This window comes from Bactrocera dorsalis, chromosome 5, assembly GCF_023373825.1.
Source record: "Bactrocera dorsalis isolate Fly_Bdor chromosome 5, ASM2337382v1, whole genome shotgun sequence".
Classification (NCBI taxonomy): domain Eukaryota; kingdom Metazoa; phylum Arthropoda; class Insecta; order Diptera; family Tephritidae; genus Bactrocera; species Bactrocera dorsalis.
The window spans coordinates 39,319,780-39,337,709 of record NC_064307.1 but is presented as its reverse complement, the minus strand read 5'-3'; the positions used below and the strand labels follow the sequence as shown (position 1 = coordinate 39,337,709).

The following is a 17,930-nucleotide window of genomic DNA, read 5'->3' as shown; positions in this document are numbered from 1 at the left end:
TTTTTAATTTAAATTTCGTACATAAGCCATTAGGCGAAAAATTATTTTCCTAGGTTAGTATGTTTCACATTAGTGTGAAATTATTCAACAAATAAGTTCCATTAAATTTTGTGTGCGGAATCAAATTTCTGCTATCGAAACGTTCAGAAAGTTGGAAAATACCTCCGGTGGTAATTGTTTATCGCGAGAAAGTGTTTTTGTTTGGTACAAATGATTCAAAGAGAGTCGAGAACGCATTGACGACGAGTCAAGGCCAGGACGGCCATTAACAATCATCAGTCAATAAAATAAAGTAATTAGAATTGGAGAATCGACGACTAACAGTCAGAGGTCCCGCTAGCATACTTGGATTTTTCGAAGAATGAGTGAAAAGCATTTTGAAGGATCATTTGAGCCTAAGAAAAGTGGAAGCACTACTGGTTCCTAAATCTATAATTTTTTTCGAAAAACAGCGTCGTGTTAACGTCTGTGAAAAAATGCTTTCCGACTACCAGGATCTCATAAAACGTATTATTACTGGCAATGAGTCTTGGATCTATGCTTACGACCCGGAAACAGACGTTCAATCGGCCGAATATTGTGGAAAAGGTGAGCCGAAGCCGAAAAAACCACGACAAAGCAGTTCAAAAATCAAGGTCATGTTGATAGTTTCCTTTCGATTATTGAGGTGTGGTGCACTCCGAATTCCTTTCGACCGGCCTAACTGTCAACAAGAAATACTATTTGAGTGTTATGCGTCGTTTGCACGAAGCCATTCATAAAAAAGATACCAGAAGTGTGGGTCAACAATTCTGTTTTTTTCTTCTTCTTCTCTTCTCTATTGGCGTAGACACCGCTTACGCGATTATAGCCGAGTTAACAACAGCGCGTCAGTTGTTTCTTCTTTTCGATAGGTGGCGTCAATTCAATATTCCAAGCGTAGCCAGGTCCTTCCCCACCTGATCCTTCCAACGGAGTGGAGATCTTCCTCTTTCTCTGCTTCCCCAGGCGAGTACTGTGTCGAATACTTTCAGAGCTGGAATGTTTTCGTCCATTCGGACAACATGACCTAGCCAGCGTAGCCGCTGTCTTTTAATTCGCTGAACTATGTCAATGTTGTCATCACAATAATGCACCGTCGTTGATTCTTCGTGAGTTTTTAGCCAAATTGTCAACCAATATCGCGCCCGCGAAAAGAATACTAGCTTTCTTCACCTAATGAAAACGGGTTGATTTCCGAATGTCTGTCCATCTATATGAGCTAGCGTCATGCGTGTATGCAACCTTTAAATTCACTCATCTAACCTAGGTAGATAGAATATAATTGAGGTTTTGCACTGCGTCCTATGGTCTATTATCCTCTTCTATATCACATATGATCACAAAGGTACTCTGATTAATTCCAGGAGGTTGCTGGGCACGATGGAGGTGATGTGATCCTTGTCCACGTAGATGGTTCCTATAGTCTTGAGCCTGCTTCTACAAATTGCTGGGCAATCTAGAATCAGGTGTACTGGAGTTTTCTGCACCCTGACTTATAGTATAGCAAGACTTCTGCTTAATGATGCTCGGAAAACATCCCATTGATATAGATAGTTTGGTGTACGGTCCCGCAATGCCTACTCCAATACCTTCCGCTGTTTTCGAGCCGTCAGTGCACCGCTGGATAGTGCTACCCCTCAATAGTAGGTCGAGTATGTAATCACTCCTCTCCGCATTATTGCCGAAAGCAACTTTAAACTTTTTTGTAAAGTACGTATGCTTCCCTGCCAGTTTGCTTACTAGATGCAGCGGGGTGAGCTCAGGCATGACTTCAAGTGCTACGGTTGGGCAAGTGCGCATTCTCCCTAAAGCGCAGACACAGGCGTGTCTTTGCAGCTTCGCTAATTTAAGGCTTATCGAAAGCCGCTTTGCTTTCCATGGCCAAGCAATCGCTCCATAAGTGACAATAGGCCTTACGATCACGGTATACAACCACCTGCTGACACCTGGCTTGCAGCCCTAGGTTCTACGGCTAGCCGTCTGCATAACATGAGTACCTTGGTGGCTCTGGAATTAACCCCGTAACAACATCATCGAAAACAGAAAATCCAACAGATGTTAGACCATATTAAGTACACAAAAAATTGATAGTTTTCCTGTTTTTGAAATTTCAACGCAAATTAAGTATTAAGAGCAATATATACACAAAATTTTGTTATAGCAATTTATTTTTCGCTTTTTATTTATATTGACAGATTTTTTAATTAGCATAATTCAAATGCATTTATTATTTATTTCCAATTTGGCGCTAAAAGTGGCACAATTAAGCAACTATGTATTCATAGGTATTGATACTTACATATGCACATATTATTTCTTTCGATTATTGCGTCAGAGGCTATTGGAAATTACATTTTAAGTTGCTAATTGTATAGGATTTGCTGACAATATTAATGCATGTTTGTACTTGTTGTTGGCATAGCCAGTCTTAATGTTCATCATACGTCCGGGTGGCTATTGATATACGCTAGTAAGGCGATTCTAATCAGAATTTTTCTAAGAAAATCCTCTAATATTTCGAATCACACAGATATTTTTTCCCAACAGAAATAAAAACAAGAAAAATCTTTAACTTCGGAACTATAATACACTTCACTGGTCCATCTTATAGCATAATGTGTTATAGAGACCTTGAACTCAATTTTGATTGTTCAGTATGTATAACAGCTATATGTTACAATAGTCTAGTAGTATGTTAGGAGATTAAAGCCTTATAATTTATGCCAATTTTCGGGAAGATATTGTTAAATAGAAACGGTATCCATACAAGAACTTTATTTGGATCGGTCAGCAAGATATGTACATATATAAATAACTAAAACTCAGAAAAGCGTACGTACACCAAAAGTATAGACAAAAACAAAAGATATCTCCGATGTAAACGGGACTAGGTCTCCGAAATAACAGCCCTTGGCCTGATAAAATCCCAGTCAATTCCGGTGAGTAGAACCGGCTTAAGGACATCAAAAAAAGTGCCTCCAGGACTGTAGAGGTGGACCATGAACTACCTGAGCGAGGGGTCGTCAATCACCCGCACTGTTTCGAGGTAAACACTCTAAACTAAGAAGAGTTAGCACTGGACGAAGAAGTACAGACTTGACCTTGATATTGCAATCGACGGCTCCATGACTCCGGCTGTCAATAAAATTTAGTTGTGACTTTCGTTAGCCTGGAGCCTTCACTCCTCATACGACCGCGATTATCGCCAAAGTACAAAACCGTAACAAAATCCCAAAGTCGCCAGCCGGCAGCGCATGTGGAAAGGACAAAGAAACGTTGTTGGCAACATACAAGACAATCCTTAACTACGCCTCACCAATATGGTTGTCTGGATGCAGTGAAACGTGGAACGAGTAAGCTGGAAACTTGTCAGAACATTGCACTCCGGACTACGATAAGATGCCTCTTGATGTATCCCATCGAAAACATGCATAGTTAGGAAACGCCTCCTAGGAGCATTCTTAACTACGTCGACGGCATTAAACAATACGTCGACCAGACTTCAAACGCAACTAACTACCAACAAGCACTGACCGCCATCCCTAGTGGAGCCATTAACACCATCACCTACTCTCTCTCAGTAAATGGCGACCTTGGAGTCAAACCACCGCCCATTGCAGACGAAGAGCTCGAGTTGCCGCGAGAAACGACAGTGACTCTTACACAGCTTCGTGCTCGATGCTATAGCTGGTTAAACTCCTACTTATCCAGAATAGACTCGGATATATATGACACTGGCCACCTCTTTGCATGCCCCACCAACCCTTATCTCTTTGGTCCGACCCCGTCGAAACTGCACGTTTCCTGGGCCTACCATTGGATGAAGTCGACGACAACTTAGCTAATCCTTATCATCCTAACGGCGCTTAAGTGCCCAATACAACAACAACAAAAACAGCAAAAAAACTTGAAAATATATATTAATCATATTCAGTTTAAAAGCATTTTATTTATTATTTAAGGCAAGCTTTAATTTCTTTGTGGAAAGTGTCGATAAATTGTACTTAAAAAAGTTATGTTAAAATCAAATCACAATTCGTTGTTGATTTGAAATCTAAAAGCGGAAATATGTACCAATTTTTTAAATTATTCCACATACTGTACTCAATCACAAAATCTAAATATTTTAAAGATATATATGTACATACATACATAGAAGTATGCACATTTATATACATACATATGCATATGTGGTGGCATATACATATGTATACTCCATTGAAAAATTCTGTTAAATGTGTTTTGACATTCAGACTTGTTGTTATCAAAAACTTTGCATAGCAATTACTAATTCTGTGATTTTATAAAATTTTGTTATAAATGGAAAACTACGTTTCGTGATATAGTATATATTGAGTCATAATTCGTGTCATATAATATTGCTTAAAGTGTTATATATGTAAGTATTAATGTATATAAATATGTATTATTTAATGTCTTATATATCACAATGTCATGGATATCATTAAACGTAGTCAATCTAATGCGAAGTAAAATATAGTTTGCGGAGCAATATGATCACCTTTGTAATTGCTATTGAATACACTATTTTTTATTTGTTTATTTATATTTTAAGTATTTAAGTTTTGTCAAATTTATTTGACTGGAAGATGAGCGTATTATCCATTGGTCAATTGTGTTACTAGTTATTTTTGTGGAAAACGTACTAAAATCTTTACAGCTACTCTGTATTTCTTTACATAGTTTAGAAATTTAATAAAATTACTATATTTAGTCTAAGGATATATAATTAGCAGATTATTATGCTACATTTTATAACTCTTTATATAAATAAGCTAAGCTTAAATGTGTTGTGCTATCACTTGTTTTAAGTTCTCTTGGAACATTACGCCTGATTTGAACTAATTTTCTATATTGTTACGACTAATCAACAATTTTAACAATTAAATATTAATTCCAAACAATTACACGTTCATATAACGATAACCGCCACTTCCAATACGATAATTATCGCTCAGCTTTATATACTGACCCAGGAAGTACTGTACTGGTCCACTACGACAAATGCCATGTAAATATGCCACCAAATGTGGCGTCAAAACAGTTATCACAATGTAGGCCACATTCGGTACGCGACCAGTGTGACCAATTGGGCAAAACCAATAACCACGACGCACGGCATCACGGGTATGATGTGTGACAAAAGCGCAAAGCAACACGCCAAATGTTAAAGATGTCTTAAAATAGTTTAAACTGGCCGTGCATAGGTAGAAAATGAGTATTACAAAAATTATACTCGAACAATGTAGAAAAGGACGTCGGGGCAAGTTAGTCGCATCCTATATATGTACACATATAAATGTAATATTGAATATTAAGTTCTTTTGCCATTTTAAACTATATTATCTTACCTCTAAGTAAAGTGAACGCGCTTCTATAAAGTGATCCAAATCAATTAAAGAAGATACGGCGAAACAGGTGAATATCAAGAACCATCCTAGCAAATTGCTCGTACGCTCATGAAATTGAACAGCAAACGCGATTCCTGTTAATGCACCAATTATAGCGTGTGTAGCATTATCGGCTAATGCTTTTAATAGAGGATGCTGTGTTAGCTCAACAAAATTGTCTCCCAGTAGACAGGTGATAGTCAGTAACGTTGTAAGCACAATGCGTACGTAGACCATTATATGGCAGTGCATTTGCAGTTTATTAAAAACTTGTGTTGCCTAAGCAAATAACAAAAATGTGATACGAAGTAACTTTGGTTTTAACTGCTATTTAATGATTTTTATACTGAGGACGGATCAAAGTTCTTGTCGTTATTAGATTTTTCGACACACAGTTTATAGTTGTTTATCAAAGTCGTTATTCACTTTTCTCTGCATTTGTAACTCAAATGTTGTGTAAGTTGTGCGTTAAATTCCATAAATACATATATGCTTTGAAAAGAAAAGGCACTTTTGCAAACGTTCAATTTATCTTTACACGTCAACGACTCACCTAATAAACAATAAGTAATAATCAGTACAATTAGTTGCAACCAAATAATGCTGCATAAATTTTTTACCTGTGTCGATTTTTCAAAGTTGTGCACTCGTCACCTTTCGATTTAGCCATGTGCAAACTTAAGGTGAAGAGGCGGTAATTCTTAACACCCTTCCACTGCTAATAACAATGCCCTAATTTACTTTTCACGGTTTGTGTACAAATTATCGCATTTACTACATATTCCATATTTTGTGTTGTTTTTTCACCGGCAACAAAATTCCTTGAACCTTGAACTAAACAGCTGTGTTCTGTTTTCAATCTTCACGGTTGCATTCAGTACAAAATAACAAAATTTATTAAAAGGTTAAAAAATACACATTTCAAATAAGTTTTGACTGCGTAAATGTGATATATTAAACGGATACATGATATAGCAACATATAACACAAGAAACCTCCTACCTCCTAAATTTAAATAAAGATCGGTTGTCTTTCTAAATAATCGATTCAACCAAGCGTTTATACCTACTATGTGGCGCCAAACATAATCAGCTGTTTATAAAAGGATTTGAAAACTAAAATTAAATTATAATAATATGAACGATAAAATTAAAAAAATGAGAATCCCAATTGAAGTTAAACAGTTGGTGAAGGATCAGTCTGATCATGGTAAGAGTATAATAAATTAATATTTTAAATTTATATTGGATATCTTCTGATTGTAGGTATTTTTTGTGCGCCGGAATCAAATGACGATTACTCGAATTTGTTGGCGAAAGTTCCAGGACCAAAAGGTTCACCATATGAAGGCGGTGTATTCGAAATTAAAATACGTTTTGGCACCCAGTATCCTTTCCAACCACCAACGTTCAAGTTCTCAACACCAATTTATCATCCAAATATAGACAACTGTGAGTTTATTGAGAAGTTTTATTTAAACATAACTAATTTTGTTTCAATTAGCGGGCAAAATTTGCTTGGATTTGTTACGTATGCCGCCAACCGGATCTTACAATCCTGCTATTACACTGGAGTCAATGCTACTCTCCATTCAATTACTACTAGCTTCTCCTAACCCAGACGATCCGTTGAATAGCGAAGCAGCGGATCTCTACAAAACTAATATTGAACAATTTAATATTAAAACGCGTGAATTATTGCAAAAAGAATGTACGAACCACGAAAATTCAATATAAAAGGTCGCACCACAAAGTGATTTAAATAAATCTCCGATACCACCCAGATAAAAACAATTCATTCAGCTGTCGTGAAGAAATACAATTCTATTTTAATGTCTTCATTTCCAATTTGGTCATCACCGTTACAATTATTTATTATTTAATCAATACATTTCATTTTATTTCAATTAATTTTATGTTGACATTTATTTATTTAGCAATTTAATTTATAATGGGACTCATGAATTATTTAACTGTGTATTCCACTTAGACGCTAGGTGTGCTTGTTTAGCGTGTTCTACAAGTTTGTTGAACATCACATCTAAAATGTAAAATCCACAAAATAAAATATGAAACTAAACGAATAATTAACAAATAGACATGTTGGTTTTAAACTATTTGACTGTTTCGCTATAAAACCGCCTCACAAGTGTGTTTTACAGAAATATGAATATGTCTAAATAAGAATAGTTGTGTTAATTGAGTCATAAAGGTATAAACAAACTTTTAAATACTAAATAATAGCAAAATAATTACATGAAAGCATTGTTAAAAAATTTAATTACACCTACTTAAAATGTTCTTATAAATAGCGCATATGTATCTCTTAATAAACGACTTAACATGTTTTGTGTTGTGTGGTTGCTCACAGGCTTACGGTGGCAGCGTCGGCAGTGAACTGACAACAGATCGTAGAAACTTTTTAAACTACAAAGTAAAATCGATTACAGATGAATTTCATAATAATGCAGAGTTTGATGGTGTACTAATAATGCTTAAATGTGTTGTATGAATCAGCACAGCGAAGACACTTTTTCGTTGACTTTGACCATTCTGACGAGAACAACACCACGACCCGACAATTATGAACAATGTAACGTATTTTTTCAGTATTAAAGCGTCTATCGCACTGCCTTTTATTATTCAGGATTTAAGAATTTATGTGTCCTTGTGTTTTTCGTAAAAGGCATCCAGGTATTTTTTGTACTCGGCTTGATCCGCCCACATCATTGCCGCCTGAGCGTTTAGCGGACTATCATTATTGGGCTCCCCCAATAGCGATTGTATGGACAGCAGGATTGTGCGTACATCATATAGGGCCGACCATTTATCTTTCAATATATCCAAACATATACAGCCAGCTAGATCTACGTTTGGATGGAAACAGGGTGTCAAAAATTTTACGGCTGGTGGTGCGTATGGATATGAATTTGGAAACTCCAACGAGAGGCGATATTTTTGACCCACATATACTGTATTGGCCGGACCAGCAATCGTACCAATCCATTTAAATATATTTTCACCATCAGGAAATGCTGATATACCTTTCTCTGTTGCCATCATTAAGTTCATCAATTCTTTTTGGAGACTATTATAACCAGTGAAGATATCAATTATTAGTATATATAAATATCATAATTCCAGACATACCGTTTACTAACTGCATGCCCATGCTTTGCTGCACAGGAGTTAGCACCTTGTTTCGCAGAGTCTACTCCACTATGCTCTGGACTGATGTTCTGAGCCATTATATTTTAGAAAACTGAGAATTTTTACTAGATATAAGCAATTTAATCACTGGCTAAACGATTGCAATTTTTGCAAGGTTTTTTTGAAGTTTTCGACGCCAATAAATATTTTTATTTTATTAGTGGTGCTAAATTTTTCTGCAACTAAGTTGTTTTCTCTATTTGATGACTTTTTTATTCTGCCTCTTCTCACATTCGCTGTATAAATTGACAGTTATAAACAAAATGGAGATTTTGAAAGGAGACAAATTCAGCAATTCAGCCTGCTCCACCTGCCGGGCATTAGCGAAACAAATTGGAAAGTAATGAAAAAATTAATAATTTTAATGATTATAACATATAATTTACATTCATTACATTTATTTAATTTAGACTTAATAATTAAAAAGAAATTTTAGTAAATTCACAACTCAACAAATATTCATATAAATTATGACTATGATAAGTATGGGGGTGGCCCACCTATTGAAATGTAATAACATATCTGGCAGTGATTGTACGTTTGTTTTATCATAATAGAGTGAAAACAAAATCAATAAGCAATATTAAAGAAAACAAAGTAAATCTTTTAGATTCAAATTGGACAACGGAGATACAATGGCTCAGAACCTTCAGGGAGTGCAATCTCCTACTGCCAAGAGTCATAATGGTAACGCAACGGAGAATGGTACACCCGAAAGTGAATTTGAAGGATTCCACAACTATACGGCGGCTGAAGTTTTTATCCAAGGATTGGCTGGATTAGTCAATCAAGGAGACGTTGAAACTATGATAAGAGCGCAAAAGCAAATGTGAGCCCATTTCAAACACTATTATTGTTACTCCAAAATAATTGTTTTGCTAACTATAGGCTACAGCGGTTTGAAAAAACGAATGAGATGATGTTAAACTGTAACCAATTATCGCAAAGTCGTCTTAAAAATGCGAATGATGATTTCAAAAAACATGTGAAATTACTAACTGAAATGAAAAAGGATCTGGATTATATTTTTAGGAAAGTGCGTTCCATAAAACAAAAGCTAAGCCAACAGTATCCTTTAGACTACGCCGAGGCCCAGCCTCAACGAAGCAGTTTAGCAGAGGAAGCAGAAGATGAGACAGAAGCAAAGAGTACCAAATCGAATGCAGAGAAAAAAAGTGTGGAATGTTGTACTAATGTTGATGACACATCTTCGAAAACCAATAGAGATTCTTTAAATAAAAGCACCACAGTTGAATATGTGCAAATGGAAGAAGCCGTGGACAATGGCAAACCCATTGAAAATGAGTTAATTAAACGTGTATGCTCAATCGAAACCACGAACCCCAATGACTCCTCGGACGCTACATCTGAGGACACTGGCTAGGCAATACTTAAAGTCTATATATGTTATTTAGTATTACATTAATATATTTTATTTAAAATTAGAATAAAACAATATACATGATGTATAAATCCAAAAAATATAATTTACAATATTATTTGATATTTGTATTGCTTTGGGACTTTTGAAATTAGAACACGCCCATCGTAACTCAGCGACGCAAAGATCCAAGGATCTACATTGCTCCACTCAACGCAATAAACCGAGTCTTCATGTTGATCAAAAGTCTGTAATAAACCATCTGAAAGTACACGACGACGTTCCTCCGGCAATGCATCACTAGATGCCTCAGAGCTTACCGAACCAGCACATGTCAGTAAAACTTTGCAATCACTTGAGCTCGATAATATTAGTTGGTCATGGAATGTATTAAATCGCACCGACCAAACCCAATGAGAGTGGTCATTACGTGAAAATACTGCTTCTTTTGGCATACGACAATCCCACACTTTTACTGCGCCATCATCACCGCCTGTTACAATATGGCATTGCTTATTTGGATTGCAATCCAGATCACGAACAAGCTGATTGTGTGCATCCTCAATGGACCACGCACAGTGTTGCGTGTCACGAATATCAAACGAGCGCACACTACAATCGTGTAAAGTAAAAAACTGATGTCCCTGATGATGATGAGACCACTTGCCTGTGGTGAAAGAAGGGGAATTCTTTTGTACATTTGGTGCTGCAGCTTCCGCTACAACACGCGTCTGCGATTCAGCACGATCAAAAATGACAACTTTTCCATCTACTACACAAGCTAAAGTATTTTTCTGACTGGGATGAAATTCAACAGTTTTCACTTTATCACCAAATTTCTGAAATTAATTTATATTTACATAAGTTTCTAATTAGCACACATTTATTTATTAATTGTTACCTCAGTATCGAGTGTTTCAACTTGCTGCCAAGGTAGAAACTCCATTTTTAAATTTTGTTCATCATCCACTTCCGCAGGCATTTCAAGCAATGCCGCTTGTGTTTGTATTTGGGATCCTTTAAGAACATTGTAACAGGAAGCAATCAAATTTTCATCATGTGGACTACTATTTAACTTCCAAACTTCGCCAAGCGAATGTTCGTAGATCTACGCGGAATAAAAGTAATTTGAAATGCTAAAGACTTCTTTTTTATATGGATTTACCTTCGATTTTACATTTGCTTGCTCTTCATTAAACTCCAGTAAATGCACTTGATTTGTAGGTTTTAAAGAGTTTGTCGCTATAAAAAAGCGCACCTCATTTCCTTCGCCGTATTGCGGAGTTAAGGCTCGAGCCTATTTAGTGAACAATTATCATATTGAATACATACATATATTTTAAAAATATTTAGCTTTAATATGTTTAAACGTCGTACTTGCAATTCTAAGCCATAAATCAATCCGTTAGATTCCTCCATTTCATAACAAGTTGAGGAAGAGGTTTTTAACTACCTTAATAAATTCAATTTTTTCGTTTAATATAAGTTATATCTCTTTTTTTAAGGATCAACAAAATATACACATATGTTTTGACAGTTTTTTGTTTGTTTGTTTATACGTATCTTCGAATCAGCTGCTACCATAAAAAGCAGCAGCGACTGCTTATCGCTAATAGCATACTAACTTTGCACGGAGAGAACTGTCGAAAAATCGTTTTACCAACTAAATTTCATGTTGTTATTGCAAATAAGCATTACAATATAGTGATGATAAAAAACATGTCATAACAACAAAGTAAAGTAAATAAATTTTTTACAATAAAAATATTCGGCTGATAAGCAACCATCCACCGAAGTCTGTCGAACAATTTTCAATTGATATGGCATTACCTAAGAAACTTCAAAATTTGTAAACAAACACACATAACTTTTTTCGGAACATTTCGTTCGTTTTTTATCAAGTCTTTCTAGACGAAGTAAAATAAATGGAGAGCTGGTGACGAGGTCGCAACAAATTTTCCAACAATATTGATTTTCTCTCAACATCGGTCGCAATCAAAACACGTAAATTTTCTTAACATTGACTTGAACGAGTTCCGATATGAAGTAAAAGATAAATATATTATTCCTTTTGGAAATTAAAAAAAAAATATTTATTAACAGTTGGTTCGTATAAACAGTTTTAAAAACGTGTTAATAGCAACTTGTGAAGTATCTATCATTAGAAAAGGCGAAGTTTATAAAAATGTCATCTCGCGCACTTAAGAAATTGCAAAGTGGTATAGAAAAGGATTTAATAATCGATGGCAAAGATAGCAACGATGATGACCAACTAAGTGAAGACGATGATGAATTGGAAACAACACGGGGAAAGCACTTGAATCCCTTTGACCTGGTAAGTAATTTCAATAACCACGAAGTGCACAAGGAGCTAGATATATACATATATAGAAAGAACGCATCATCCAATTGGACCAACTGAATGACAAAAATCGTCAAAGTATAGAGACAAATGACACGAATTCAAAAGAATTGCATATGCAACAGACACCTTTAATATTGTACTAGTCAGAGAAACGGAAGGAAGCTCCTAATAATGCGATATACATACTATTGGCGTTAAATAGCAATTCTAAAATGTTATATTTTACTCTGAAACTAAAAAGTGACACAAAATTTTCACTGTATATCACTTTTGTTTTTTCTTTTCGTTCTACGTTTTCACATTAACTTTTGAACATAACATTTGAATACCACCTACGTCACACCAGTTGAATCAACAAAGTTTCTCGGAGAGCGAAGTCAAAGAGGATGACAACGAAACGGAGCACGCTTCAACGGCGGCAAATCTACCAAGTGGTGCAGGTGGTGGTGGTGCAGCCAAACAAAAGAAGAAGAAGAAGCGCAAGAAGAAGGCAAAATACACCGGCAATCACATAAGCAGTGAGGATAATGAGGCAAGTTGAAAAACATGAAAGTGTGAATGAATGTTTATTTTGAATCGCTCGCTGCCGTTCTAAACCGATATTATTAGTGCACTAGGTCAAGTAAGCCAGGCTAATAAACATAAAATAGGATATAAATACTGAAAAGTATTAAGCTTTTAAATGTATACTCTTAAATGTTAAAAATTTGCTTAGTCCGAGAATACACCTTTAATTTATATTTATGTAAATTAATGTAATTTAATTTAATTTTACTCTAGCTTACAGATAAATATCTAAGTGACATAGACTCGCTTATAGGGAAAGTAAATGATGCCACAAACCAAAACGAAAATTTGGAACCTCCTAGAATAGAGGTAGATAATTCATTGCTGAGAGTGGAACTAAGACACTTAAATCCACAAAATGAGATGCGCCGAACATTTGGTAAACGAGTTGTTAAAATTGAGTAAGTATTACTAATTGGTTGCTGCCATCGACATTTAAATAATTTATATTGTACTTCTCTTTTAAGAAATAAACGTGGCCGTCAAAAACCGACACTGAAGTGTACATATATGGTTACTGCCAAAGATTCCTGGCCTCGTATCCCGAAAAACGTTATCTCTATGAAAGCAGTACAGCCGCCTGATCAGTTGGCAGGTCCTAGCCGTGCTCACATTAATCCTTTAGAGAAAATTCAATGGTTTGCTTTCGAACACAGCGCATACTATCAGGGAATACAAAATTTATTTTTGCAAGCTGTTGAACGCACTGATTCAGAATTCTTTATTAGTTTGATTAGGCGTTGCCCATATCACGTGGATTCTTTAATACAGCTAAGTGAATTATGTAAGTGTTAAGCGAATATGGAAATTTTATGTAAACACGTACAAACTTTATATAAAATCATATACTTTTTTTTATCTATAATAATCTCATGCATAGGTAAAATGACAGAGAACTATAGCTTAGCTACTGAACTCATTGAGCGCGCCGTACTTGTGCTAGAGTACTCACTACATCCATGTTTTAGTTTGACATCGGGCAATTGTCGTCTTGATTACCGTCGCCAAGAAAATCGGGCATTCTTTATTACATTGTTTAAATATGCGCAATATTTGGAAGCGCGTGCTTGTTGTCGCACCGCTTTTGAAATATCCAAATTAATATTGAATATAAATCCGAAAGTAGATCCGCTTGCTATTGTACTGATTATTGACTACTATGCTTTGCGTAGCAAGCAATATGCTTGGCTTATAAAATTCTACGAGGAATACGATACCGTGCGCAACTTATCACAGCTACCCAACATGGCATACTCATATGCTTTGGCATTATTTTGCCAATCAGGAGGTTGGTACAATTTTTTCAATATTATTATAATACATTAGTAAAAATAAATAAATTTTTATATTTCGGATAGATTGTGAAAAATCAAATAAAGCTTTGCAGTATGCACTGTTAATGTTTCCTGGAGTGTTGCGTCTGCTGCTGGATGAATTATCTGTAAATACAGATATGCGTGTAATAGCATCGTCTTACTTTAACTCTTCGATATCTAGCAGGTAAAGTTGTTAATTTTCATTACCATAACTTTGTAACAATTACTGGACTCTCTCTCTCTTTATCTCATAGCCAATCACCTTCACTGCATCAGCTTGTGTCATTGTACGTCTGTCGAGCCAAAGTAGTGTGGCGTGTGGACAATATGTTGCCTTGGTTGGAGCATAACGTTAATACAGTTTTGGATCTTGTTGATAAAAAGGATGAAATAATTAATGATTATAACAAGAAACGTGCGGTGCGTTATGTCTCGCCGCCACGCCCCATTTTACGTCATGTGATACTATCGGATTATAAGGAAAAGGTACCATTAGCTCCATTCCTCAGCACGGAGAAGGATCCGATAGTGATGTATGATCCTTTGCCGCCACTGGACTCGATGAATTCCTATGAGCGGTATACACAAGAACAATTGGATAAACTCTTACCATAATGCAATGTTTAGATACAATACTTGTGCGGTATTTAAACTTTGTACACAAGTAATGTTAGACTCTGTATACTATGACGTAACTGCAACAGAACTGAATTACTTTTTTATTTTATTTTAAATTAATTAATATAATTAACTCGGAACCAATTTGGTAATAATGTACGGATTCGAAAACAAACAAGAAAGACTAGATATAAGCACAGTTTTTAAATTATTGAATTTATATATTTAATTTTTATGATTTTTATTATTTATGTTTTTTATTTTATTTTAAATCGAAATTTGACAACGAAATAAATATTTATCAAGTTATCTTTATAAAGTGGGTTGCAACAAAACCCTTAAAAGCAGAATATTTTTGCTGTTGCACATATTCTCATTGATATTTGACATTATGTCTTTTATGTATACATTGTATTTAACATTTTTGTAGTCAAACTATTCTTTTCTTTAATAATGCATATCGTGCTTGCGCCAACAAAAACAGTTTTTTTTTTTATTTTTTTCGATTTAAATTTTTGACTTTAATTAAAACAAAAGTAAATTGCACAAAAAGTAAAATTTTATTGTTCGTCTCAAATTTCATTAATATATGCATACTGTTTTTTGTTAGCGCAGCGCTCTATATACAATAATTTATTTATACCATTTTATTATTTTATAGAAAATCATCGTCTAGCAGCCCGACAACCGGCCCAAACCGATCGGTTCTCATGTTCTTTGAATCGCTAATGCCGTCATTCAATTTGAATAATCGTGGTGGTGAGCAACAACAGCAACAAAATGCCGTTGTGGAAGCTGTGGCCGAACGTGCAAATGCTCTGCCCCCACCACAAGCTAATGTGGGTCATGATGATGATGAAGTAGCGCAAGTGGATCGCCATCTTCAAGCATTAAATGCGAATTTGGAAAATGTCGCCGCTGAAGGTGTGTTAATTGAAAACAAATTTGTAATTTTTCGTAGGTTAAAATGAAGCGGATACTCGTGTAACGTGTTGCCACACTCCACATGCAGATTAAATTTAAAATTAATTTCTAATTATTTTCAGATCCTGCCGCCAATCCTGAAGGCGGCGCTTCATATCGAGAACTCACACAATCGCTGACAAATATCGTAGATGCTATGCGTGATTTCCTGCAAAATTTCCGTATTGTCGAACCCATGCAGACGGCTGATGCTGAAGAAAACGGCAGTTCCGAGGAAGACACCAGCGATTACTTTGATTGAATTGATGCCGCGCGTCTTTAATTCGTTTTCCTTTAACTTTCTTCTTTTCTGTTAAAATTCTTTCTACAATTCCATTCTAATTTACTTCGATTCTAATCAACCACTTTACTTCACTTCTATCAAAGTTTACAAGAATCAAGCAGAGAACAACCTTTAAAACGCAGAACAAATACCCGTCGAATGGGAAAGCCTTTTGAAACTTACATTTTATAAAATATCTTAACCAGAAAAAACTATAAAAAAAAAAAACAATTTAAGTTTGATAAAAAAAAAAATGATGAACAAAAACTTTAAACAAATTTAATACTTTAATGGAGAAAGGAAGAGAAGAAGCATTGCATGTAATCGCACTTTTACTGGATATGTAAACACATGTGTGTACGTAAAAGTACACAAAAAGAAATATGCATAAATTAATGGCTTTCAGAAATATATTTAAAAGAAAAATAAATGAATTACTGTTAACAAATATAAATACATTTTAATTATAAACTCGCAGACAAATGTATGTGTGTTCTCTAATCTTAACGTCAGCACCACCAAATTATTAACTTTATTACACTTTTAAAAACTATTCATATACATACCACAGACATATATACATACATACATAATTATGCTATTTATGTATGTGCAGCATTTCAAATTGCAATTTAATTACGCTGTCACTTTGATCAGTTATAAACAGGTACATTACATGACATATGGAAATGTACTGTTAATGCAAAATTGCATTTGAAAGAAAATCATGTGAAACGACGCTCAAAGGCGGAGTGAGTGACGTCTATAATTGACGAAAACTCTTTTCGTCTTGTTTTCTAACTAAAATTTGTTATGATAATGTCGTGAAACCAAATTTTAATAAAAGTAAATTCTAACCCCTCAAAATAAAAGTTTTATATACTTGGAAATCGACTCTAATTTGTTTTGGTTTGTCAAGCTCTCTTTGGTTGTCACATCAGTAGGATTGTTTAATAGAGCCCTTATTACGTGTTTCAAATCAACTGCGTATTGGTTGAAGTTTTGAAGTTCAGTAAAATTGGTAGGCTAAGTTCGTTTCTTAGTTTTATACTCTAGCCAGTTTCAAAATAGGGGAAATACGTTTAGTTGTTTGTAAGCCTTTAGATTAGAAAAAGTTTCGAAAGAATTCCACATTCGATAAAAGATTGCAGCTATGTTTGGTATCATATTATCTTATTTTATTAGTCGTAGTTGACAGTCCTTGGCCGGATAAACAATCTATGTCCGTTCCGGTTACGTAAACTCGGCTGTCTGTTACATTGTGATAATTAATGCTTGAATAGTATCTTACTGTTAGCATCTCGAGAATTTGATGTAATTTGTAGATGAGCCTTTCAGAGCTTTCCTTAGTCTTCTCACCTCTTATGTTAGGTACTATAAGAGCAAGCTCACGTTAAATGTGATGACTTTAGCTGCCTTGTTTTATCTTTCTCTTACCTCCTAAGGAGCGGGCGCATGCCCCATGCAGCGGCGTTCAGCAGGCGATAATAAATAATAATCAGCTGCTCCGATTCGGGAGAGTCCCAACGGGCTTGTGCCGTAGGAGGTCGCAAAAAGAAGATCAAACGCAGAGGAATATTGCCTCCTCTACCACCAGCAGGTCATCTAGGTGGCCAGAAACTACAGTAGGAGATACCAGAATTTGTCTCCGCACTACAAGAGGTTGTCCACAGGGAGGAGTGCTATCCCCCTGCTGTGGAAACTCGCCTTGGATGAACTACTGTTCTAACTGTTGCTAACTAACAATGGAATCCGCTCTCAAGGGAATGCGGACATTGTTAGCATAGCCAGAAGAA

The 17,930-nt window shown here is 35.4% G+C and overlaps 6 protein-coding genes across 9 annotated transcripts; 3 read left to right on the top strand and 3 right to left on the bottom strand.

Annotated features, from left to right (window-relative positions):
- Positions 1-3,950: 3,950 nt before the first annotated feature.
- Positions 3,951-6,280, bottom strand: LOC105225286 (transmembrane protein 267). Of its 3 annotated transcripts, none has more exons than XM_011203682.4 (3): positions 6,053-6,280; positions 5,394-5,924; positions 3,951-5,321 (listed from the first exon to the last, which is right to left on the bottom strand). In XM_011203682.4, exons 2-3 carry the CDS (start codon positions 5,682-5,684, stop codon positions 4,947-4,949), a joined length of 666 nt encoding a protein of 221 aa, XP_011201984.1. In that variant the 5' UTR covers positions 5,685-5,924; positions 6,053-6,280; the 3' UTR covers positions 3,951-4,946. The 3 variants fall into 3 exon arrangements, with proteins under 3 accessions (XP_011201984.1, XP_011201985.1, XP_011201986.1); XM_011203683.4 differs by having other exon boundaries at positions 5,394-5,985; positions 6,053-6,267; XM_011203684.4 differs by having other exon boundaries at positions 5,394-5,711; positions 6,053-6,267.
- A 57-nt stretch (positions 6,281-6,337) lies between these two features.
- LOC105225284 (uncharacterized) lies at positions 6,338-7,198 on the top strand. The gene is made up of 3 exons (XM_011203680.3): positions 6,338-6,641; positions 6,698-6,883; positions 6,936-7,198. The coding sequence occupies exons 1-3, from the start codon at positions 6,569-6,571 to the stop codon at positions 7,166-7,168; spliced, it is 492 nt and encodes a 163-aa protein (XP_011201982.2). The 5' UTR covers positions 6,338-6,568; the 3' UTR covers positions 7,169-7,198.
- Positions 7,199-7,229: 31 nt separating this feature from the next.
- On the bottom strand, positions 7,230-8,880 carry LOC105225285 (ubiquitin-conjugating enzyme E2 C). The gene is made up of 2 exons (XM_011203681.4): positions 8,582-8,880; positions 7,230-8,519 (listed from the first exon to the last, which is right to left on the bottom strand). Exons 1-2 carry the CDS (start codon positions 8,677-8,679, stop codon positions 8,090-8,092), a joined length of 528 nt encoding a protein of 175 aa, XP_011201983.1. The 5' UTR covers positions 8,680-8,880; the 3' UTR covers positions 7,230-8,089.
- A 193-nt stretch (positions 8,881-9,073) lies between these two features.
- Positions 9,074-10,114, top strand: LOC105225283 (kxDL motif-containing protein CG10681). Its single transcript, XM_011203679.4, has 2 exons — positions 9,074-9,470; positions 9,530-10,114. The coding sequence occupies exons 1-2, from the start codon at positions 9,277-9,279 to the stop codon at positions 10,023-10,025; spliced, it is 690 nt and encodes a 229-aa protein (XP_011201981.2). The 5' UTR covers positions 9,074-9,276; the 3' UTR covers positions 10,026-10,114.
- Positions 10,051-11,758, bottom strand: LOC105225282 (EARP-interacting protein homolog). Its single transcript, XM_011203678.4, has 4 exons — positions 11,400-11,758; positions 11,188-11,319; positions 10,924-11,130; positions 10,051-10,861 (listed from the first exon to the last, which is right to left on the bottom strand). The coding sequence occupies exons 1-4, from the start codon at positions 11,439-11,441 to the stop codon at positions 10,130-10,132; spliced, it is 1,113 nt and encodes a 370-aa protein (XP_011201980.1). The 5' UTR covers positions 11,442-11,758; the 3' UTR covers positions 10,051-10,129.
- A 172-nt stretch (positions 11,759-11,930) lies between these two features.
- Positions 11,931-16,617, top strand: LOC105225281 (transcription factor 25). Of its 2 annotated transcripts, none has more exons than XM_049458368.1 (10): positions 11,931-12,128; positions 12,188-12,357; positions 12,734-12,919; positions 13,168-13,355; positions 13,422-13,738; positions 13,835-14,242; positions 14,313-14,454; positions 14,525-14,848; positions 15,550-15,812; positions 15,935-16,617. In XM_049458368.1, exons 2-10 carry the CDS (start codon positions 12,208-12,210, stop codon positions 16,111-16,113), a joined length of 2,157 nt encoding a protein of 718 aa, XP_049314325.1. In that variant the 5' UTR covers positions 11,931-12,128; positions 12,188-12,207; the 3' UTR covers positions 16,114-16,617. The 2 variants fall into 2 exon arrangements, with proteins under 2 accessions (XP_049314325.1, XP_011201978.1); XM_011203676.4 differs by having other exon boundaries at positions 11,936-12,068; positions 12,126-12,357.
- The last annotated feature ends 1,313 nt before the right edge of the window (positions 16,618-17,930 follow it).